The 25,458-nt window shown below is 40.3% G+C and overlaps 1 protein-coding gene across 2 annotated transcripts; it reads right to left on the bottom strand.

The window, feature by feature from the left end:
- Positions 1-23,618, bottom strand: LOC122540976 (aromatase). 2 transcript variants are annotated; one of them, XM_043677367.1, is made up of 10 exons: positions 23,229-23,618; positions 21,606-21,791; positions 21,381-21,531; positions 20,809-20,963; positions 16,377-16,568; positions 15,683-15,797; positions 14,412-14,526; positions 12,203-12,365; positions 5,000-5,241; positions 1-1,424 (listed from the first exon to the last, which is right to left on the bottom strand). In XM_043677367.1, the coding sequence occupies exons 1-10, from the start codon at positions 23,302-23,304 to the stop codon at positions 1,185-1,187; spliced, it is 1,635 nt and encodes a 544-aa protein (XP_043533302.1). In that variant the 5' UTR covers positions 23,305-23,618; the 3' UTR covers positions 1-1,184. The 2 variants fall into 2 exon arrangements, with proteins under 2 accessions (XP_043533302.1, XP_043533303.1); XM_043677368.1 differs by having other exon boundaries at positions 21,606-21,953; positions 23,229-23,313.
- Between the last annotated feature and the right edge of the window lie 1,840 nt (positions 23,619-25,458).

Here is a 25,458-nt window from a genome sequence, read left to right as displayed (position 1 = left end):
CAGTGCTCTGAATACTGAACATTTTAATAATAATTTCTCTGGCCCAAAATGTAAAAACATGTACAAAGCTATAAAGTCTGTAAAAGAGTACATTATACATCCATGTTTATAACATCTCTGTGCAATATGAAAAATATTCTGCCACTTCCTAATTAGGGAGCTTTCTTAAGAATGTTTCAGTCTTTAAAGTATAAACATTTTGAAATGTTCCATGCACAGAAAGCCTGATAGTGTCACCTCCAGCTACCCTGGAGCCTGACCACATGGATAGGTTTCCTCTACTCTCTATGGAGCCCATTTACAAATGTGGAAGGTATATGATTCTGGCATGCTCAGCACACAGTGGAACCTACCCTCAGAGAATAGAATTCACATCCTTTCCTTATTGCAGAATAGAACTCAACTCCCTCTCCCCAAAACAGAATTGACAATGCTCGTTTTTCTTTATCTTTACTATCACCTACATTATCATTCTCTCCTAGAAAGTTTAATTTTTCTCTGTCTCCCCCTCAGTCATGCATTAAGTAAAGTTGAGAAGGTTTTGTTTCTATTTGTCTATACAGTATTCTCTTCCATATCTATTAATTTAATATTAAGTGCCATAGTGTTTATAAAGTACAATTCCATATAGGACTGGTAAAATAAGGAACAGATTCTGAACTTTGAAAATAATATTCTTTTTAATTCCATTACCACATTTCCCTCTTCCCTGAATCTTCATATCTCCAGTGCACACAGTATACTTCTTCTTTCTGCTGAAAAGACAGCATGGCGAGGCCTCACAGGTCTCTCAACAGAAATAATCAATCATACTCTCTGACTTGCCACTTGTGCTGATTTCATCCTCCTTACATCTCGCCCACTCCCAGATTGCTGCCCCCTGTGGTCGAGATGAGACCTGGAGTGGGTTGAAGGTCCTGGTGGAAGCTACAATTTAAAAATGATAATCCATGATTGCAAATAGAGTGCTTTATTTCAAAACTATCCCTAGAACAATAATACCAGTGGATCTAAAGAAGGAAAAAAAATCTTTTTATCACAAAGATTTGAATCCTAATGATAACCAGCACTTTGGTTCAACTTTTATGAAAAGGTGGCACATTTAATTTGGATGATTTCCCTCCAGTCACTCTGCACCATGCTAATGAAACCTTGTGCATGCTGCTTGCATAGAAATTGGGATCTTAGGCCTCTGCTTGATTCCTTGGGGTAAAGGTCATTCGGGGAAGCGAGTATGACTCATTGGGGTGGTAGGACAAGTCATGATTATTTTTGAGATTTTCTAATGTTGTTCCATTATGTGAGTGCACTCTGTACCTCTTCAGCATGGTCACCAAGATACCTTTCATCATCACCATGGCGATATATTTTCCCACACAGGACCGAGGGCCACAGCCAAATGGCTGGAAGTAGCGATGAGGAACCTACAAATACAGGAGAATTAGAGCTATTTTACACTGATATAGATGGGTAGGAGCAGGATATAATTTATAGATAAATAATTATGGTTATGTCAGTTCGTAAGAAGTTTAATTCCAATCATTGCCACTATCTAGACAAAATATTCAATGAGATTTGATGAAATCTTTGGACTGCAAGATGATCCAGAGAAATTTCTGAAGTTCTAGCCTGGCCCTTGTTGACTTTCAGATGATGAACAAGTTCCAAGATAGCTTCATATGCTTTACCTGTGAGGCCCCATCTCATTGCTTATGCCCGGATGTCTATTGTCTGCTCTTGGCAGGCAAGACTGCCAAGAGACATAAAATGGTTTCAGCATAGGAGGACATTCAGCCCATCGAGTCTGTGTTGACTTTCTGAACGAGCTGGCTCCATGTCTCCAATCTTATCCGTGGCCACCCAAAGGTTTCCTGTCAAGTGTTGATCTGCTTCCCTTTGCTCCTATTTCCCATTCAGGTGGAAGTCAGTGGGTAAAAATATTTTGCTTCACGTTGCTTTCGCCAATTATCTTAAATCTGTGTCCTTTAGTTCTCAACCCTTCTCCCAATAGGAAAAGTTTCCCTCCGTCTAGTCTGTCTAGAACCTCCTCATTTTTGATATTTCTGTCAAATCTCATCTTAAACTTCTGAAGTTCCTCAAACTTGGAAATACTCTTGGTGAAACTCCTCCAAAATCCTTCACATCCTTCTTAAAATTGCGGTGCCCAGAATTGAGTATGGCGTATGAGTTGAGGCCAAACCAAAGATTTTTCAGAACAACATTCCTTTTGTACTTTATGCCTCTATTTCTCACAGCCAGGATATTGTATGACTTGTAAACTAATTTCTCAGTCTGACTTGCATTCTTCACCACAGATGTATGTACACACCCACAAGGTCACTCTGTTTCTATACCTCTTTTGGAATTGTATCCTTTTGTTTATATAACTGACAAATGGCATCCCTACTCCCAATGACTTGTTCAAAGTCTGACAGAAGGCTAAAAGTTGAAAGTACAGTGTGTTTGATTTCGGGGAGAAGTGAAGCCAGTTGGACCTCAGGTTTGATCCTTAGTCTATACTAAAAAGCTAAATTCATGAGTGACAGTAGGAACATCACAGTTAGGGAAGGATAAATTAACAAGAGTTTCTGCTCCTGGTTATTGTCTGGGAATCATTGCTGAAAACACTGTGTGCCTCATCATCAGATGGAGGCTTATCTGTGATCTTCTTCATAATCCTACAGTTTGCTGGTCCTCACTATTACGTTTGTATCTAAACAACGTCATCTTGAGTGAAGCTGCCTCAACCATAAATGAAACCTCTCTAAGTTGTTAAAAAGGAAAGAGAAGCAAAAAAGAACGGACATTTTTGGGGGAAAAATGTTCTTGTTGAAATACCTATGATTTGACTTTGCTGTAACTCTGATGAAAAGGTTGATGAATACCATACTATGTACGTACAAAACATAGTAATAATGCTATGTGACTCTAATCATATTTGAGAAGATCTAAGTGAGGTTCTGCTCCCTTTTAAATCCAAGAGATGAGTTTAATGGCTCAAGACAGATTATTCAACCAGATTTTTGAAACAAAAACTTAATAAGAGTATTATGCAATTGCAATTTATTTTAATATGGCAGCTCTGATTTATGTTCCTACAAACATATCCACATACTCAGCTCCTTAGGCCTACTGCACCATTCAATAATACAAACATTCAACAATGGAGCTCCTAGTATTAAGATCAGTTTGAGTCAAATGGTGACTCTGGTTACAAGTAACAATTCATGAAACTGTATTGAGGTTCCTGGATTTCACTTAAAAGAAAGGGACTCTGAGGTTTGTAGTTTCTCCTCCCTGTTGGTAATATCCCTCCATGTATACATGTAAGGGTTTCTGTGCAACACCTATCTCTTTCCAACACCCTGAATGTCTGTGTTAATTCTCAAGTATTGTTTACAGAGCACCCACTTGACTGCTTCCTTTATGCTTGGGAAGGAGATTAAAAATGATCTGACTGAATCAAACCCGTCCTTGCTGTAACATACGCTAATTCATAAAGGTTCACAAAAACGTTGACTGGCACAGGTGCAGGTTTTATCTATCTGCAGGCTGACTGTGTAAAAGATGGATGACACAAGACAGAAGGCACCCGTTAACTGAGGGAGGATATTTGTTTTGCAGGCCCTGAGGACTGGTGACTGATAGAATTGAACCCAACACAGTTGAGAAATGGCAAACAAGAACTGACTGTGCTGAATTTCTACATTGACCCAGCTCTTGTATGTCACTTTCAGCAAGCACAATTTTCACTCACATCTGAGTCAGGCAAAAGTTTTACACCACCTGCTCACGCAGCGTTAAAGAAAGCAGCAACCAGCTTTGTTTGGAAGTCTGGCCAAAAATGCTTTTAGTAAATCAGGCGAAATGTTATGGTCTTTGTTGAAATCTGTAAAGCCTCTGTTCAATAAATAGAATTCCACTCCAGCCAGACTGCACTGGATCAGCATTGAATCAGACAGAGCATTTTTCATTTATGAAATGTAAGCATTATTGGTAAGATCAGCATTTATTCTTTGCTTTTGAGACAGTCTTGTCTTGAATGACTTTTCAGACAGACATATTGAAATAACTCCACAGAAACTGGTATCCTGTCACCAAGTTTCCCTTTATTTACACATGCAGAATCCTTGACACTGATCCAGCTCCCCCAGAGCCAGGTCTCAGAGTGAACAGAACCTCTGACATTCATCTTCTTATCTGTCAGCCAGGGCTCCCTGATTGGACCAGGTTAACAGCCTCAAACAGGGAACTCATGTTTTATGAGGTCCAGCTGAATGACCCTGTTACAATCGCTATACATACACATGATTCCTTTTGTTTTCATTGCGAGGTTTAACTACAGATTGCGAGGCTGATATCAAAGACTACCAGAGCTGAAAATGTGTTCTGGAAAAACGCAGCAGGTCAGGCAGCATCCAAGGAGCAGGAGAATCGACGTTTCGGGCATGAGCCCTTCTTTAGGACTCATGAGCCCATCATGAGCCCTTCTTCATGAGCCCATCAAAGACTACCATAACATCAAGCATAGCTGACCAGGAGGCATTCCTATTCTTACCATCTGTCATTGGTGTATGGAGAGGATTTGCAAGTTGGCTGTGTTATGAATATACTTTCTGTTGCCAACAACTCCTGGAGTGGGACTTGAACAATGAGCTTCTGCCATTAAGCCAGCAACAATGCACACTCTACCACAAGATCACCCTATCATTCATTGCCCTCTGTAATTGGCATTGAGAAGATGGAGGTCAGCCTGAGATAGCTATAGGAAGCTATTCTAAAAATGTTATCCTCTATATGTTGGCTTTGCTGACTCAGAGCATCAAGTAAGCATGAATTAGTGAAAACAACAATACATGCTGTAATGAACAAGAGAAATGACAGCATGTTGCCACATAAAGATCACCTTATACAATGAATATTGTCTTTTAACTGCCTTCATGAAGCTTGAATCATCTGTAGAACTGTTAGATATAAAGCTCAATTTTCAGCAACTCACATTTTGTGCAAAATTTTCCAGGTTGAACTCATTTGGCTTGAGAAAGAATTCATCTTTGTGCATACGGCCCAGGTTAAGGATAATATTGGTGCCTTTTTTAACTGGGTAGCCATCGATCACATCATCTTTAAGAGCCTTGCGCATAGTGAAGTCCACCACGGGCTGGTACCTCATACTCTCATAAATAAAATTCTCCACAGTCTTCAGTAGCTGTAGGTCACTGTTCTGTATCTCCCGTTCCCCTAAAAACAAGAAGGGAAGAGAAAACCCAGCTGACCATCTGATTTCTGATGCTGTTATTGAAGTAACATATTAACATAAAACAATAATTCCAGTTCCCCTTGATTTTGCATCATTGGCACTTAGAGAATGGTCAGATGACATATCCCTGTGATTCAGAACTCGTTTGTTGTTTAAGACAGCTCTGTTCTGAAATGGTTAATTGACATCACAGGATAGACTCTAACTATCAGGATATAAAGGAGTGTTTGAAGAGTTTGAAGAGTCATCAGTGTCACAAGAGACCATCATGTATCTCAGATGTAATGGCGCTAGCTGCTAAATAATAGAAAGAATCCTATTTGTCGTTTGTCAAGATTGAGCATATCCGCTGCCTAATACTTCATGTTGTCATCCTTCCCTATTGGGTATCAGTAACACAGACAAATAGCCAGAAGAGGAATTGATGGCAGTGAACCTACCCAATATCCCAGATGGTTGCTGTAACATCCAGCACAATGCCAACAGTGGTGGATAGCAGTGTCTCAGATATCTGCGTCAAAAAATGAAGAGCTTATGCCCAAAATGTTGACTCTCCTACTCCTCGGACGCTGCCTAACTCGCTGTGCTTTTCCAGCACCACACTCTTTGACTCTGATCTCCAGCATCTACTGTCCTCACTTTCCCCTCTCAGATACCTATGATCACCAACAGTTTGTCACAAAGGTATCTGAGTTCCCCATTGAAGTGGTAACACTATAGTGTCAGCTGTGGCTCACTGAGTCGCACTTTGGCCTCTGCGCCAAAAGGTTTTGGGCTCAAGGCTGATAGTTCAGGGCAGTACAGGGTGAGTGCTACATTATTGATGGTGCTGCCTTTCAGACAAAATGTTAAACCAAGTCTGCTCTCTCCGATGGACTTAAATATACAATGCACTATTTTGAAGAAGCATAGGGCAGTCTTTCCCACTGTCGTAACCAATATTTATCTTTCAAACAACATTGAGAGCACGTTCCTGTTTGTGGAAGTTTGCTGTGTCTTAATTGGTTGCTGTGCTCCCTATATCAGTACTTAATTTCAGGTAAAACACTTTGTGGTTGTAAAAGCTGCTATATCGTTGGTAAGTTTGTTTTTTTTTGTAACCAGTCAATAATGGGAATGCAAGTATGGCCAGCATAATAGCAAGGGATTAAATTGTGGGGGATGTGCAGGGGGAGTAGTTGATGAAATAATAGAAGACCTATTAACTGTAATTTTGGGGGGAATAATGTATGATATAATGGGGGAATGCAGTGAATCTAAAAGTGGAAGACATGATGGAAGTTCCAGAGAATGAAAGAAAGTTCTGCTAATTACCTAAAGGGGTAATACACAGTGAGCATTGCCATCAGTCATTCTGAAGAATTTTCCAATTCATTTTATTGCTTGGATTGGGAATCTGGTGCCCAGGATCTAGTCACCTTATTGGCAACATTAGTTTGTAGGTTTTCAAGTGGGAAAGCTCACTTTAATATTATTTGGAATTTAATTCTATTTGGAAGTTACTGCGTCAGAGGCCCTGGTCTGTCAACAATGGAGCTGTTTGTCCTGACTCAGGAGTTGTCACACAGACATAACAGTCACCACCTCCAGCAAGTTGTATGAATTGTTTCTGGGATGATGAGACCCACACAATTTGAGTGGCTCCCTGTGCAAACTGATGTGCACAGGATAACATCCACCTCAAAGTCTAGCACCTACTAACAGCTAATGAGTCACAACTAGTGACACATTATCTCAACAAAACCTCACACACTGCTCTGTAATCTCCAAGTCCTACTGAAACAACCTCTAGAAACTGATGATGGTCCCACTGCTCGATGATGCACCTCCTTACTGACTATAAACAGCATCAATCTAACCCGAGTGGTAAGGCCCCAGGTTTCAACCTGACCCGAGTGGTAAGGCCCCAGGTTTCAATCTGACCTGAACGGTAAGGCCCCAGGTTTCAACCTAACTCAAGCGGTAAGGCCCCAGGTTTCAAACTAACCCGAGCGGTAAGGCCCCAGGTTTCCACCTGACCCGAGCGGTAAGGCCCCAGGTTTCAATCTGACCTGAACGGTAAGGCCCCAGGTTTCAACCTGACCCGAGCGGTAAGGCCCCAGGTTTCAATCTGACCCGAGCGGTAAGGCCCCAGGTTTCAATCTGACCCGAGCGGTAAGGCCCCAGGTTTCAACCTAACCCGAGTGCTAGGCCCCCAGGTTTCAACCTAACCCGAGTGCTAGGCCCCCAGGTTTCAATCTAACCCGAGCGGTAAGGCCCCAGGTTTCAACTTTCCTTGGGAATTTTGGAGAACCCTCTAACTGCTTGAGGAAGCATTGGGAAAGGATGCAGCCACTTGTTTCACAGGTGGAACAGCTGCGTGTGACCGTGACCATTCGAATCATACCATTGTCCAAATACTGAACCAAAACCAGAAATTGCTGGTGAAACTCAGCAGGTCTGGTTGCATTTGTAGAGAGAAAACAGAGGTTATTTTTCGAATCCAGTTACCTTTCTTCAGAACTGTTAGTAGCTCAGTAAAGGTGGTATCTATGCTGATGACATGATGAGGGGGAAAGAATAAAAGAGTAAGTGGACAGGTGGAGATGGAACCTAGAGAGGGAGAATGATAATTAGGCAGACAAAGCGGGGAATGATAGTAAGCCTGGGTGTAATAGAAAATGATAATGGAGTTGATAGAGGTGGGTAGGTGGGTAAAAATGAGTGTGCTGAAAGCAACCCAAGTCATGACAGGGCCTGGGGTGTGGAGGTGGGTAAAGGATATAGAGAAAAAGTGTTCAGGTTCTAAAATTATTGAACTCGATATTACATTCTGAAAGCTGCAGGGTTCCTAAGCAGGACCTCAGCTACTGTACTGCTGCCCTGAGAGACATATTCCTTGTGATATCTCAACCATTCACACTGTGTCAAATGAAGCCAATGGATGACGGAAATCTTGAGATTGAACAATAAATGCTTCTCCACTCTTCCAAATAAATAAACCCTCAAATGCATCCTTTCAACTCATTTTAGTACAGGCACCTCAGAGAGGTCCCTTCCATTCTTCTACAAATGGTGCCCACTGCACAATATGAAGGGGACAAAATGTACATTTAAAATAACACGCTGAAATGAAATCAATCTATGCTAAAACTGATGGAATATTTGTCTGAAGGAGTCACACCAATGAGATCTGAAAGTACAGCTGTGCCACTGAATTAAGGTCCTCCTCACAAGCTATTCATTGGAAATTAAGAGCAATTAAACCAAATTGAATTACATTGGGACTTTGCTTCATTGTCATTTAATGGCAAGATGTGATTCTAAGTTAAATGGAATCATAGCTTTAACTCTGCAGCAAATTGCTTTGGCAAAACCAAGGACATGAGGACACTGTGTACAGAAACAAGATTACAGAACAGTGCCATCAGGAAGTGCGCTAGCATCACTGTCACCAAAAAGACACTGAATTGGCATTTTACACACAATGCCATTGTCCCAGTATTTATCGTTCTTCAAATAAACAAGTAGGCATTTATGTTGCTCTCTTAAACCATTAGACATTATAGAATTTGAACATTTGTTAACATAGATTGTAGCTTTGTTCGTCATAAAACACTGATAACATCTTTTGACAGTGTAGCATCGAAGGTCTGTTGGCTAGCCAAACAGATACTCAGTAGGTTTGCAATGCATGAAAGTTGAAACAAAATATCTGTCTGAGTCAATCCCCCTGCAGTGCAGTGACAGAAGACAAAGATGTTAGATTTTGCACTGGTCAATCTGAATGGACAAATAGACTCATAAAGGCATTGCTCACTATCACATGTGATAGTAACAGAGGGAGTCATGTGATGAGGAGGGCTGGACAGCCTACTGCAGAATGCACATTCTTTGGCTTCACCCTTAGAGAAGGAACTGTGAAAACTGGGTACTCCGGTTTCCTCCCACAGTCCAAAGATGCGCAGGTTAGGTGAATTGGCCATGCTAAATTGCCCATAGTGTTAGGTGAAGGGGTAAATGTAGGGGAATGGGTCTGGGTGGGTTGCGCTTCGGTGGATTGGTGTGGACTTGTTGGGTCGAAGGGCCTGTTTCCACACTGTAGGTAATCTAATCTAACCTAATCTAAATTATGCTGTGAGCGAGTGTGGCAGTTCCTCCAGTTTCGATTCTTCAAGTTGGTGCATGGGTACAGAACAGGTCCAATCAGCAACCATTCCTTGGATCCTTGCCAACCTTGATGGTGACCCAGAAAACTCTAGCTGTTCCTTTTGCATTATTTAGCAGCTTGAGTCCTTAACAAGACCAATCCGATAATATTGGTCAGGGTCTCAGGCATCGTAAACCACCTTTTATTTCTTTACTCTTTTGTGGGATGTGGGCAATGCTGGAAATGTCAGCATTTGTTTGAATGGACTGAATGTCTTTCTCGGCCATTTCAGAAGCCAATTAAGAGTCAATCACATCGCTGTAGTTCCGGAGTCACATGTAGGTCAGGTCAGATAGAGACAGTAGATTTCCTCCCCTATAGGATATTAGCGAATCAAATGAGCTTTCATGGCAATCAATGATGTTTTATGGTCAATATTGATGATATCAGCTCTGTATTTCAGATTTGTTACTAGAATTTAAATTTCACCACGGCTGCTGTGGTGAATTGTGAGCTCACTATTGCTGGTGCACTCAAAATGACTTACTAGTCCAGTGACAATACCAGACCATCACCATCTAATGTTTTATTTATGAAATTGCAAAATTAAAACTCTGAGTTTTCCTTAATTTCTTAAGATTATGCCATTGTTTGTCAATTTGGAGAAATTAAAGGCAGCATCTTCTCAGTCACAGAAGGACTAGTGAAAAAGGTGGGAAAATAAGGTGAGATCAACTTAAGGAGCTTCTGAATGTTGAGGAAAAGAAATGTCCCACTTTACAACCAAGTGTTGAGCGGTGAGATATAAATCTCACTCCTGGTTGGTTAGAAGTCTATCAGCATCCATTTGCAGACATTAACACCTCATTATTAGTTCATCTCACTTTACTGATGTGCAGCTTCCCATTCCCCTGCCCCACCCTCCGCCGGATAGAAACTAGACAGTGGTAATTTACAGCATGGAAGTTAGAATGGTTACCTGGTGACTTATGCCCCTGATCTTGGACACAAGTCAGTATCATGTCAATCTCCCTCAATGGTCAGGGACTACCTGCATCCCCTCTTCCATGAATATTGGGATCAGGCATGTACTGTCCTCAGTGTACCCTCATGGTGCAAGTCTAATCTACTTGCACGACGGTTTTACACGTTAATGCATTGCTTTGGAGCACAAACTGTTGGATGTGAACCTTATGCATTGATGTACTGTTTGGAGTCCAAATCCATGCCCCAGGATCCATTGAGTACATCATGCAGCATCGGGAATCGATCGCAATAATGGCTGTGAGACATAGGAAATATATTGTGACGTTGAAAGATTGCTACCTTTAGCACCTGGGGACAAGCACTTTGCAAGGTCTGTTAGCCTGCATGTGGTGCAGGAGCTGCTCACTTCACACTTTGGGCTATAAAACACTGTATAGCACTTAGGGTAGCTACCCCGTTCGTTCTTGTATTTGCAACAAGAGTGATATTTGCTCACACAGCTGATATTGAACAGTGAACATATTGACAATGGAGTTTCACTTGGGCCACCTTTGTTCCCTCCCACTGGGCTCACTGCAGTGTTAGGCTCACAGCTGAGCTGGATGGAGCTCACCCAAAAGTGGTACCTATTGGCCTTAGAGTTTTGGTTGGGTCACCTCAGCAGCATTAGTGGCTGGAGAGCCCAAACATGCTGAGTCTATCTTTCCCAAAGGCAGGTGCACCTTCCTCAGTTTGAATTTCCATAGGGCTGAGGGCAGGGTGGAGGTGGGAGGCCTGACCAGTTCTGGAGTGTTCCGAGGGGAAACGTCAGTGGGCCTATATATGGTTCCTCCTCTGGCTGCACCTCCCAGTCCCTTTGGGAGAAGAGGGCACCTGGAGAGAGAGGCCAAAGTCTATCACTATCCTGTTGCATTGCTTTAGGTGCTGAACTTCAATGGCTGGAGTGATGACATTTGTGTGTATATCCAGCAGACTTGGAATGTACTGGATCTGGGGTGTATTGAGTCCTCCAATCTTGAATCAGTTTGTTCTACATCTCTGACAAATCTGTCTGCTTCTCCTGCATTTTAGCTGAGACTCAGACATAACAATTACATTGGTGCAATGAAACATGAAATAACAACAGTCTTACCAGATTATAGGGCAACTTCTCTCTCCAATGAGACAGATAACTGGTGGTGGCTTAACCTAATGGTCACCATGCCTCAAGCAAGGGGAGAGGTTGAGAAGGAGAGGCCTTCATGGTAACCTCAGCCAGTGCAGGAAGTTGCTATTAGCATCAGTCTATATGGCAAACTAGCATCTGGCCAACTGAGCTACTGGAGCTGGACTAACAGTCCAAAGATGTTCAGGTTAGGTGAATTATTCATGCTAAATTGCCCATAGTGTCCAGAGGTATAGCTTAGGTGCATTAGTCAGGGGAAATAAAGGGTAGGGGAATGGGTCTGGGTGGGTTACTCTTCTCAGGTTTAGTGTGGACTTGTTGGGCTGAATGGCCTATTTCCACACTGTAGCGATTCTATCTAATTCTATCTATAACAATGGAGACAGCGTCCTAGGTGCATGGATGTCATTTGATAATTTGAGCAATGCTGTGGGTGCAGTGGAAGCTAGTTTGAGGAGCCATAATGATGGCAAGAGGAAACAGTTTTACAAATGATCAAGCGGGACATTATAGTCATTTGAGGTGGCAGGTCAAAGGACAGGAATGGCAATTGAACAATTAAATCCAAAATTAAATCCAGAAACAAGGTTCAAACAATGATGAGTTAAACTAAGAAAGTCAATCTGCACTTATTGCTTTAAACTTTTTCTCTCTATCATACCTGTAACTTCTTGAATCTCTTCAACTATTTTCTTTTCCACTTCAGGGTGTTGGGCAATAAGCATTAGCATAAAAAAGATGCTGACAGACATTGTGTCTGGTCCTGCTATTAGAATTTCCAACACACTTTGCCTCACATTCTCCGCAGTCAGTTTCCCATGCGTCTACAGAACAGCAGAAAGGCAACTGTTATTCTGGCATTGATATGAGCTTTATATTAACAAACATGACAGGCCAAAACCAAGATATGCACAGTCCTCAGGTGAGAGATACACAAAAATACAAATATAGTAGAACGGTGATTGCCTACCTCACAAATAAATCATAAATGGTTCACTAAAGTTGAACAAATAATACATTTTTTCACTTTTTTTGCTAAAAATAATACATTTGCATTTGGATTTCCATTTGATTCTTACTTTGTTGTGCTGTTACCTTTCCTCTGACATTATCATCAAGGCAGACTACTGGCTTCTACCTGTGTCATGAGGGGCCAGGATTGAGCGTAGACTTCAGAATCAGCATAATGTGAACGTAAAGCTCAGCATGCAGAAATCATGCCGTGGACATATTTCCAATCATTTTTGAATGTAGGAACAAGCAAACTTCTTTTTTTTTTAAACCGTATTTGCTCTCAGGCTTATTGGTCAGCACACATTTTTCTGAAATAGGACATATTCTTAGCCCTTAACCTTTAGTAAATGTTATTGTCTCAAGGCCACTAGTTAATGATATTCTTATTCTACTGTTTCCTGTCATGGGTGTCCTTGCTCATCATTGCTCTAAGGTATGTGACAACTTTTATGACATTTTGTCTTTTTAGCGAGTCTTTCTTTGCTGACTTTTATGTCATTTCACAAAGTGTCATTAAACAGTATTCATTTTGAATCAGATTGATGAGACCTAGAGCACAGTCAGCTGTAGACAAAAATTGTGCAGATTTTCAAGTACAAATTAAGTGACAGCATTTATGTTAAGGTTAGGCTTGTCATTTTCTTGCCGATATTGTGACTTGGCCTCCACAGCCTGCTGGAGTGTAGAATTCGACACTTTGATCAACCTTTCATTATTTCAGTCCCAAATAATTTATCCCGTAGCCTGAGATTGTGTCTCCTAGTTCTAAATTCTGAATTGCTTGCTGCACAGGCACATCTACTTTGTGCTTGTAAACCAGCCAATGAATTTGCTGTGCAAAAAACCCCAGCTGCCTTTGTTTAATGCTTTCCAAATGTTCTGTTATCACATTTTTACAATAGTGTTTTGGACCAGGCCAGACCCCTCAAAACATTTCAAGAAAGCAGCCCAAACTCTAACTTTGCTAGCTGTTTTAAATGGGTGTAATGCAGATATTCTAGGAAGGATGCAGTTGGTCAAACCACTTAGTTTTAAACAAAACAGAATTTACTTACAAAATTACCAAATGAAACACAAACGAAAGAGAACAGAATACCAAATAACTTAACCTATCCAAAAACCCAACAGATCATTCCGACTTAGTGATGCCATTCCCAAAACTTGCAACAATCCCCGTAAACATTCTTTGGCATAAAAGGTAAAATCAAACACAGGGTCTTACAGGAGAGAAGGCAGAGAGAGATGAGCATGGACCTTCTTCCTTGGGTCCAACTTCTTTTCAACTCTACTGTGCTAAACCTAAACCAAATGAGATGGAATCTGAGCTGGGAGAACTGGCCACTCCCCTTTCATTGTATAAGAGATTTTTTTAAAACTTAAAAGCCTTTTACCTGAGGCTGTATCTATTAGCTATAATGAAATTGACCCTAAAGCCTTTCAACTTAGACTTTTCTTAATCTGTTTCTTTTACAACGTCTCTGAAAAAAGCCAAGGACAACATAACCTTGTTAAAGGAGCAGCATTGAGACAATAGGCTCCAGTATTTACTCAGTGCTGATGTTAGGCTAGGCCTGTTTTTCCTGATCTGTTTTTCCCCTTTCCTCCCTTTTTTAAATGGTGACATCACATTTGAAGCCCTCCAAATGTACACACTGTTCTAGACTCGATAGAATTTTGGAAGAAATTCAGAAATTCAAAGAAATTTCATGCACTAGAATTCAAGTCAAAAATGTTCTGAAACAGACATTCAGACAATGTGGTTATCAATGTAATGACTATATTGATAAACACCATGATATCTTTGTGTATATACAATGTGAACTCTTTTGAATTGCTATTTTCATAGATGCGATTACCTGTGCAAAAATCAGGTCAGTCGCAAAGTCAGTGATGTCTTGCAGTTTTTCGGCTTCTTGCAGTTCTTGTTGCTTCTTCAGCAGCAGTTCTTCCACTGCATCTTGTAGATCCTGGCTAGAAGTACAGAACACATCACAGCTCAAAGTAATGTTGTGCACATGAACATTTACTCGGAGGTAGCAAATATTAGGTAAGTTTAGACAAGAAATGCTGTCTTGTCAAGAGATGGCTACAGTTTTAGGATGTAGGTTTGCTCGCTGAGCTGTAGGTTGTCGGTTTCTTCCTCCTTGGTGAACTTTATGCTTGTGAGGGTGTTGTTGATGATGTTAAATGTCTCTTCTATCTTGTTTTGTTTTGTGATGACAAATGTGTCATCTACGTTGCAGACCCAGATTTTTGGTTTGATGGTTGGTAGGGCTGTTTGTTCTAGTCTTTGCATTACTGCTTCTGCTATGAATCCTGATAGCGGAGATCCCATGGGTCTACAAACAAACCAACGGCACACCCATGGGCCTACAGCTCAGCAAGCAAACCTACACCCTAAATCTCAACCTGAGCTACAAACCTTCACAAACCTTGCAAAAGATGGCTACAGTATTGGAAAAGAGTGATTGCTCGCAGTAATTAGCCAGAAAATAACATGCACAAAGATAAGGATACATGCAGCAGAGATTTCATGGTACAGTTGGTTCTAAATTTATAACGAGGTTTTAAGGTTCCAACTTCAACATCCTGAAACCTCGCTGCTTCCTCATCTGCCCTGAATTGTTCCTCCACGTCCACTTTAGGATGGTGACCACTCACTCCAATCTAATGGTTCATATAGTTTACAAATAATTTTTTAAAATGTGGGATAGGTTTCATTATTTTGAAGGGCTGCAATATTGAAGACATTTTTGTTTATCATGAAGCTGTCTTCCAAGCTACAGTCACCCTAAGCAATGGGTCCAATATATATATGGGTGGCACAGTGGTTAGCACTGCTGCCTCACAGCGCTAGAGACCCGGGTTCAATTCCCACCTCAGGCAACTGTCTGTGTGGAGTTTACATATTCTCCCCGTGTCTGCCTGGGGTTCCTCCCACAGTCGAAATATGTGCAGGTCAGGTGAATTGGCCATGCCAAATTGCCCGTAGCGTTAGGTGAAGGGGTAAATGTATGGGAATGGGTCTGGGTGGGTTGCTCTTTGGAGGGTTGGTGTGGACTTGTTGGACTGAAGGGCCTGTTTCCACACTGTAAGTTATCTAATCTAATAGTCGAATAATACTCACGCAGCTTTTTCATATTTTTTATATATCCACTTGAATTTGAAGAAAATGTCTGGCTTGAGCAAGAGCGTTTGCCACGTGTCGAAATACTTCTGGATTTTAGACACAATTTGGCCCTCTACAAAGACAAGATAAAATGTCAAATGTGCGATGTCTCCTTTTCCTCAGAAACAAACCGTTAATGCTGCAATTTTGAATTTGAATGTGTATTTGAAGCCATGGCCCCTCAATATGCAAATATGTGAAAGTGCCTGGCAAGAAGTCATAAATTGTCTTGCTGTTTATTAAAAAAAAATAAGTCAAATCCAATCCTGCTCATTGATGCTTCAGATTTCCATGAATTACAATTTGTATCCCTGATTAATGTGTCAATAGAACAAGAGGTCCCTGAACATTTATAATGACATTGTGTGTCATCAAGTTCATGAATAAAGCAAATACATTAATGAATGAAAATGGCGCAGATGGATTTTGTGTGAGATGACAGTGTGTTTGTAACTAATGTTTTTATTGTCAGTGCCAGATTGGCTGCTATTCGGATAACATTAGTATTGGCATTGGATGTGTCAAAGTGAATTCTAACTCATTTAGACAGCATAGACAAATTCAGCATTGGGTTATTTGAAGCTGTATATTCATTATTATAACTACTCATACTCCAGTTGACTGCTTTAAACAGGATAGAAATTCAAATTACCGTGCATTGGAACTCTGAGAAATAGCCGGTTGGAAATGTCTAGTGTGATTGCTCTCAGGAACAGCAGTATATCCACACAGGCTGTAGTGCTGGTAGTTGTGGTGCTGTTACTCCCCAGTAATTTGTCCAAGTGATTACGAGTCGATTCCACACTCACAGCGAGAGTCCTCTGAAGACCTGGGCCAGTCAAGGCTGAAACAGATGCACACAACGAATCCTGCATTGTACACAATGACTATAAAACCACGCATCATTTTAATTGTAATTCAATGTGGAGAAAGAGTTCAGTCCTGATGGTGGAGAATAAAAACCGACAGAATTGTGGATGCTGCACATCAGAAACAGAAACAGAAATTGTTGGAAAGGCTCAGAAGGTTTGGCAGCATCGTGGAGAGAAATCAGAGTTAACATTTCTGGTTCAGTGACACTTCCTCAGAACTGATGGTTGCTAGGAAAAGATGGCTTTTATATCCAGAAGATAGGGTGGGAGAGGGGATAAGGAGAAACAATAGGTGCAGATAAAGTCCAAAGAGAGAGAAGAACACTTAGATAGACAAAGGAATGGGAAACGATCAGCCTGGAAGAGTAAATTGCTTTTAGTGGACAATTAGTAGCACTTCAACACACCACCTTGTTTTCTGGCTCACTCCTCTGTCTGAGGCTTGCTGTCGTGCTCCAGCAAAGCTCAGTACAAGCTGGAAGAACAGCACCTCATTTTCTGCTTGGGAGCACTGCAGCCTCCTGGACACAATATCAAATTCAACAACTTTAGGCCTTGAGGCATCTTCTCCCATGTCCTTAGCGCAATCCACATTGTTATCACATGGTTTGCTATTCCACATACCCATTGTTAACCACTGGTTGTCCACTAATAGCCATTCATTCTCCCAGGCTGATCATTATCCACTCCTTTGTCTGTCCAACGGTTCTGCTCTCTCTTGGGGCTCTACCTTCATCTATCAACTACTCCTCTCCCCAATCCCATCCTGTCTTCTGCATCTAAACCAACCTTTTCCTAGTTACCATCTGAGGAAGAGTCACTGGACCTGAAACGTTAACTCTGATTTCTCTCCACAGATGCTTCCAGGCCTGCTGATGGAGATTTCTATTTCAAAAAACATAAATTATATTTGAGAAGTAAATAAGAGGCTGCACTAGAAATCTGAAATAAAACCAGGAAGTACCAAAGAGAGGAGCAGGTCTGAGCACATATACAAAGAGAGAAGTGGAGTTATGAGGTCTTCAGAAATGAAGAGAGGTGGTAAAGTGAAGGGCTTTATGCTTGTGTGTCTTGCAGAGAACATCTCAATTCCTTTTGAATGGAGAGATCAGAACTTTAAGAAAAAGCGTTTCCTTTGAAGAGCTTGTGAATGTAGCAAAGTGGAATAGATGCATTAGAGATGAGGGATTTAGTGACTGATGGTCCATTCTCCGAGGTTGCAGTCTGGGGAACAATTAATGGGTCAAGAACTACAACTGGAAATGCAAAGTAAAAAATTACACAACACCAGGTTATAGTCCAACAGGTTTAATTGGAAGTACTAGCTTTCGGAGAGCTGCTGTTTCATCAGGTGGTTGTGGAGAATAAGATTGTAAGACACAGAATTTGTTGCAAAAGCTTACAGTGTGATGTAACTGAAATTATATATTGAAAAAGACCTGGATTGTTTGTTAAGTCTCTCATCTGTTAGAATGACCATGTTGGTTTCAGTTCTTTCATATGTAAATTGCAAAACCTTTTTAAAAGTTACATTCTCAAGTGAACTTTAACAATTGGTGTCATGTTGGCCCAGATAACATATTGAAGCTGTGAGCTTCCCTGTGTGAGACTGTCTGTGCCAAATGGTCAGACTGATTCTAATCTAAAAAAACGATTTACAGAATTTTACATGGATTAATGCAGTGTTTGAGCAAAGTAAAATGTAATTCTGCAAGTACAGATTCACCTCACAAACTTGTGTGTGTGTGTGTTGGGGGAGGGGGTAGGTTATAGGTGTCTGTGAGAGAGTGTGTGTATGTCTGTGAGTGTGAGTCTACAGGGGTATAGGTCTGTGAGCATCTCCAAATCTCACTGGAAATGATTTGGAGATGCTGGTGTTGGACTAGGGTGTACAAAGTTAAAAATCACACAACACCAGGTTATAGTCCAACAGGTTTAATTGGAAGCACTAGCTTTCGGAGCGACGCTCCTTCATCAGGTGGTTGTGGAGCTCTGAAAGCTAGTGTGCTTCCAATTAAACCTGTTGGACTATAACCTGGTGTTGTGTGATTTTTAACTTTGTACACTGGAAGGGAATAGACTATGAGTTGTGATGAACAGTAAAATTCTGCCTTAGTTAATTTGTAATTGAATGAAATCAATCATTCTGCAATAGGAAAACAAGCACAGTAAATTCATCACCGATCCACAACAACAAGAATTTAAAGTAAAAAAGATTCTTGTTCAACTTATGAATCTTGTTCTCTTTAGACAATATAGTTAAAAAACACCCTAGAATCAAAAATGGGAAGGTTCCACTGACTTAAAACAAAACACAAGCAAGCCACTTTGCAGCTCTACGTTCTGGCCCTTGTCCCTCACTATAAAAATAAGAAACTTGCTCATGATCAGCTGGAGGTGCATGGCATGTGCAGACATCTATTGCCATTCAGTTTTCTAAGTCAAACTGCTGGGAAATTGACACGAACAGCGTTTCTCTTTGCTAAGTATGGAGAGCATACTCTGAGGAACACATAATGTATACATAAAAACAATGACCAAGAGTCAAGACTGATGACACCCCATCCCACAACCATCTCATCCTTACAGCTGCAGTTTATTGAGTCTCACTCTCAGATCACATCAAAGTTTGATTTTCTCATTCTGGTGCAGCAGCCAGATCAAGTGTTTGTTTCTGATGCTTTGTTGAGCCAGTTAAGATCTGATTTAAAGTTCTCTGTCATGAGAAAAGATAGACGAGACTGGTTATCTGGATATCTGGTCGGCATGGATGAGTTGGACCAGAGGGTCTGTTTCCATGCAGTATATCTATATGACTCTATGACTCTATGACAGTCTTCTGTAGCAGAGTTCCAGATTTACCACCCTCTGAGAGAAAACATTTCTCCTCTGCTGTCTTCTAACTGGATGCCTCCTTCTTCTGAGATTAGGCGCTCTGGTCCCAGACGCTCCCACAGGGGGAAATAACCCTTTTGGCATCTACTGAGTCAAGACCCCTTTGAATCTTATGTTTCAGTAAGATTGTCTGTCAATCGTTTAAACTCCAATGAGTACAAGTTACTCAATTTCCCTCATAAAAAGTATGCAGATTGACCTAAGAAACAGTCCCTGGAATACCTCCAATGCCATTATGTCTTTCCTAAAATATTTATGTATTTTTTCTCTATTTAAATAGATTTCATCTCTTGTATAATTCCTGCCAAAGTGAATAATGTCACATTTTCCGACATTAGGTTTCATCTGACTAGTTTTGCACACTCATTTAAACTGCCGATATCCCTCTGCAGTCTCTTTGTGCCATCCTCACAAATTGCCTTCCATCTTTTTGTTTAGCTTTCTGCAAACTAGGCATTCGTACATTAACTTCCTTTATCCAAGTCATGAATATATAAAATAATTAATTGTAGGCCCAACACTGGTTCCTGCAGCACACCATTATTTATGGATTGCTATCCTGACATTGTTCCTCTTGGACCAGCTCTCTGTTTTCTATTAGTTAACTGGTTCTTAGTTGGCTGAAGATGGTAATAGTGAACCTTCATATTGAACCATGTAGTGGTAGATACTTTTTGTAGTGGTTGACACAACTGAGTGGCTTGTAATATCACTCCAAGAGGCAGTTGACAATGACACTTTGCTACACACTCTCGTAATGTTCAGTCTACAGTTGAGTGAAGATTGCACTTTAATCAAGATGGAGATTTTCTAGTTTCAGTGCAGTTAATTCCATGTACCTTTATGGATGGATCTCTGAAGTGTATGCATCAAATCATACCCACAGTTGAGTCCTTCGGGACAGACTTGTTGTACACTAGAAGATAAATACTTTCAGATAAAGTGCAGACGTAGACTTTCCAGAGAGAGTTTTATTTCAACCAAGTACTCACTATAAATCTCAGTCATCTCCTAGCTGACTCTGCTTTATATAGATTTGAATCCTCTTTTAGGTAAAACAAGTAAACAAATTAGTCCAAATTGAACCAAAGTAAAACAAGACAGCCCCCAGGACATGGTAACTCAAACTGAGATTTTAAGAGAAATTAGAAACTAAATTGAAATTTGTACACATTTGAATGTAATTTCCAATTAGTTTACAATGCCCATGTTCATTGTTACCCTTAATTCCTCAGTATTTAGCATCTTATTAACAGAATTAGACACTAACAAACCTGAGGTAGCACATTTCTGTCAAGTTTTGTGAAAGCTTCTTACCTTTTGCAAAATACGGACGTGTCATTTTCCAAATGGAGGGATTATTGTTGAAAATTATGCCATTTTCGTTCATGCCAATGCACTTAAGCGCCTGTTTGTTTCCAAACCTGGATATGTAGTGCGCTTTCCTCATCACATGGTTCACAGCAGAGGATCTGAAGAACAAATTGGAATTAAAAGAATGAGATCACTACCCTGGGTGATCAGCTTGTCTAACCCTGGTCATTTGCACAGGATAAGGTCAATGTGGAAAAGTCATAAACTCAAAGTAAAGTCATAAAATACCTGTCTGAGTTTAATTATAAATGAGACAAGCACATCAGAGGATCTAGACAAGAAATCAGAGTTGGAAAATGATATGTCACAAGCCTTGGTGATGCATTAATGGAAAATTGGCCATTTCCACATTGCAATAAATATAGAAAACTCTAAAAATCACAGAAAAGCTGTTTAATTTTAATGTAAGGGAAATGCATATTTCTGTTCGTCAGTGCCAGTGTAATTAAGATAATGTATCACAGAGTAATGCTTGGGAGGAAATTAGTTTCCTGCAAACTTGCAAATTGATTTACCTGCTAATAATAAGGGTTTCCTCACCATGGATCCACACTCTCACTATCTGGCCGTACTTTTCATTGTAGTAATTGCTGGCACTGCCAATTCCCATCCACAAGAATCGACCATAAGAGATGAGAGGTCCAATGCCCAGACAGAAAGAAGGACCTGCTTAAAGACATTGCACAGTTAGAAAGCTCTTCTTGTTAACACGCTTAATAGACATATGCACTTTTTGTTACCTGGCAAAGTTGCTTTCTTTTGCAAAGTCTTGACAAAAATGAAGAGCAGCCCCAGGAAAAACAGCAGAGGAGCAGTGGCCCTTGATCCCATTTCAGGCACCACCCCAGTTGTTAGATTCTGACAGGCTGGTTTTGACATCTGCAACAGCGTATCACCCAGGGCAAACTGCCTCATTTCGACATAAGCTGAATTTTGAAAGAAATACAGTAGATTGCAAATTATGTTGAAGCTGTTTCTGTTCAGGAGTGTATTGCAGTTGAAGTGTATTGCAGTTGTCGATCAGTATTAAATTGCCTTGCACGAGATGCATTTTTATAAGGCAATAGGGAGGGTTCAGACAGGAGGTACTGGAAATGAAGTCAAAATATAGAGATAAGTTACATTTTCAAAGTGAAAATTCTTAGTAACCTTGGTATAAAGCAACTAAAATGCCTTTTTCAATGCTAATTTTTATCTGTAATCTTGTCCTTGAACAGTCACTAGTGGCATTAAACTCAGCCTAACTATTGAGGTTGATCATAATTATATTAAATACATTAGACATGTCTATAAACATTATTAAGTGCATTTTATTTTTTGTTAAATTTGGTGGATTATGCTCATAAATATTTTTCTTTTATCTGCAATTCTTATTTCTTTTAGCTTCTAGATAATTTATTTCCAGATGCACTCCCATCTCTTTCAATTCTTTGTAAGGACTGAATCTGGTCACTAATTATCTCCTCTTTTATTAACCTCCTGTCTTTTGTTTCCTGCATGCAAACCCCTTGCCTGTATTCCAGGTGAGCAATTCATCTTGTGTTATTCGTGCATAAAGTAATTATTACAGTGTACAACACGTTGTCTAACTATAACCTTTGGTGCAAAAGACTAAGAAATATTCTGAATGATAAAAGTACATTGCATTCAATCCAGTATTAGGTAACCTCCTAGAGGGACTCTCACACTTGACCTGCCAGTACCATCGTCAGTTGAGTTACAATGACAAGTTATTTTCATTTGCACCCAAAACAGCTTCAAATCTATATGAAAAATGCCATCCTTATGGCCCGTATCCTAGTGTAAAGTTTTCCTTTGTACATTAACTGGTAGAGTCACCTTGTGGTTTAAATTTATTTCAATCAATTGCCCAGCATCTTCCTTTCAGAAAAAACCTGCCAATCGCACAGTACAATTGCAACTCAAGTCTGTTCATTTAGGATTTACAAGCTTCTCCTACACCTGCCTTGAGTAACTTAATAGAGAAACCAAAAACTATTTTCTAGCTGAAATATTTTGCTCACAGGGTGACTTGTTTAAAATAGTTCAGGAACAATTTGCCAGAATGGCATCGCACATGGTCCAAAGTAAAAAAAAGACCCACGTGTATTTAAACTTGTGTAAGTGTGACTCTAAATATTTTCCCTTTAGAATTTCCAGGACTAGAGCAAAATTATAAAATCACCTGTTTTAACTAATGAAAAAAACAATGTATATCTTACAGAAACATATTTTAATAGATTGACTCAATTATTCAAAGCCTATTGCTCAATGAATTATTAATTGAATTGTTTCTTATTTACAACATATAATCTATTTAATATATAATACAATAATTAGAAATAGCCGTCATTCAGACATACCTGCCTTGGTCTGGGACTTGAGGGAATATTCCTTTCTTGATCTTGCTCCGGCTGTTCTGAAAATGTTTTGTTTCATAACCCGGCGTTCATCCTGTTCCCTTTTTATAGTGGGCTTAATTTTGGTTGCTACGTGCAAAGTTGCCAGGAGACAACACTAGGAAATTAGTGACAGCTGCTGTCATCAGCAAGGACATGTTTGTAAAATCCATTCTTCCCTTGTCCCTTCAACTGGTGTTTGATGCTTCCAATAAAAACACAGGTATTGGAAGATTAAATTGGTAAATTATCAGTGAAAAGCATTTTACAAATCCATTCTCCCAGTTGATTAGCTGTCCATTTGGAGTTCCTTTTCTACTGATTGCTCCAGTTGAGAGCTTTGCTTTACCTCAGCTTTCCAACGCAAACCAAAATCTTACTAAATTGAATGATTCACTTCAGAAGCTGTTCAGGAGTTCCCATAGCAACCTGCCTTGTAATAAATTACCCCATCAGGAGATACCTGGACTGTGCAAATTACTTTGTCCAGTGCCATGAGTTCAAAAGCAAAGCGTTGCTTGGCAATTAACACCTATGATGACAAACAAATACATTCAGTTATAAAGAAGATTAAAATTAAGGATGTACTTAAACAACATTGGGCCACTTCGACTTGCCAATTTAAAAAATTCTTTCATGTGAGGGTTGCTGGAAAAACCAGCATTTATTGCCTGTTTATGCTGTCCTTGACGGACTGTGCTGTTAGTTTATTGAAATCCAGGATTTTGATCCAATGATACAGAGTCATAGAGATGTACAGCATGGAAACAGATCCTTCGGTCCCACCCGTCCATGCCGACCAGATATCCAAACCCAATCTAGTCCCACCTGCCAGCACCCGGCCCATATCCCTCCAAACCCTTCCTATTCATATACCCATCCAAATGCCTTTTAAATGTTGCAATTGTTCCAGCCTCCACCACTTCCTCTGGCAGCTCATTCCATAACTGTACCACTCTCTGTGTGAAAAAGTTGCCCCTTAGGTCTCTTTTATATCTTTCCCCTGTCACCCTAAATCTATGCCCTCTAGTTCTGGACTCCCTGACCCCAGGGAAAAGACTTTGCCTATTTACCCTATCCATGCCCCTCATAATTTTGTAAACCTCTATAAGGTCCCCCTCAACCTCCGACGCTCCAGGGAAAACAGCTCCAGCCTGTTCAGCCTCTGAACCCTTTCAAGTTTCACAACATCTTTCCGATAGGAAGGAGACCAGAATTGCACGCAATGTTCCAACAGTGGCCTAACCAATGTCCTGTACAGCCGCAACATGTCCTCCCAACTCCTGTACTCAATACTCTGACCAATAAAGAAAAGCATACCAAAAGCCTTCTTCACTATCCTATCTACCTGCGACTCCACTTTCAATGAGCTATGAACCTGCACTCCAAGATCTCTTTGTTCAGCAACACTCCCTAAGACCTTAACATTAAGTGTATAAGTGTATATTTCCAAGTCAGGATGATGCACGGCTTGGGGAGAAAACTGAACATAACAGTGTTCCCCACAGCAATACTGCCCTGTCCATCTCAATGGTACAGGTCATAGGATTGGAAGGTACTGTAGAAGGAGGCTTGTTGCAGTTCACCATATAAATGGTTGCCACTATGAGGAAATGGAAATATTAAAGACAATATATAGAATGTTTCTCAAGTTGGTTGCTTAATGGTGTTGAGCATCTTCAGTGTTACTCTGCATTTAACCAGGCAAGTGGCTCAATGTATTTGGATAGCTTTTCTTTGGATTGGACCGATCGTAAAATAAAAATGTTGAATGCTATTGTGTCTATCCAGCCATTCACCTCTGATTCAATAAATGGTAAAGAATTATCTCCAGCCTCTGTAATTCTTTCAAGTATCTAATAATACTTGAACTTAAGCAGAGGGTAGACTTTCAAATGAATTATTACCTTATTTTTAGCCTATCCAGGATTTATGGGATGAGAATTTTTGATTTGGTGAGACTGCAAAAGCGCTTTAGAGAATTTCAACCTAACTCCTACTGGGAAGAAGAAAAATGCTATGTGTATTAATGCTTACAAAATTTTTGTAAAGAAGGTATATCTGTATGAAAAAATCCCATTTGTCACATTTAAGCCAAACCTCATTTCCTATGTCACACACAATCCAGGTTAACATTTCAGTGCAATACTGATGGAATGCTGCACTGTCCGAAGTGTCGTCTTTCTGATGAGAC

The sequence above is a fragment of the Chiloscyllium plagiosum genome, chromosome 36, assembly GCF_004010195.1.
Source record: "Chiloscyllium plagiosum isolate BGI_BamShark_2017 chromosome 36, ASM401019v2, whole genome shotgun sequence".
Taxonomy (NCBI): domain Eukaryota; kingdom Metazoa; phylum Chordata; class Chondrichthyes; order Orectolobiformes; family Hemiscylliidae; genus Chiloscyllium; species Chiloscyllium plagiosum.
Note: the sequence above shows the minus strand (reverse complement) of the source record. Positions and strands in the feature narration are given on the sequence as shown.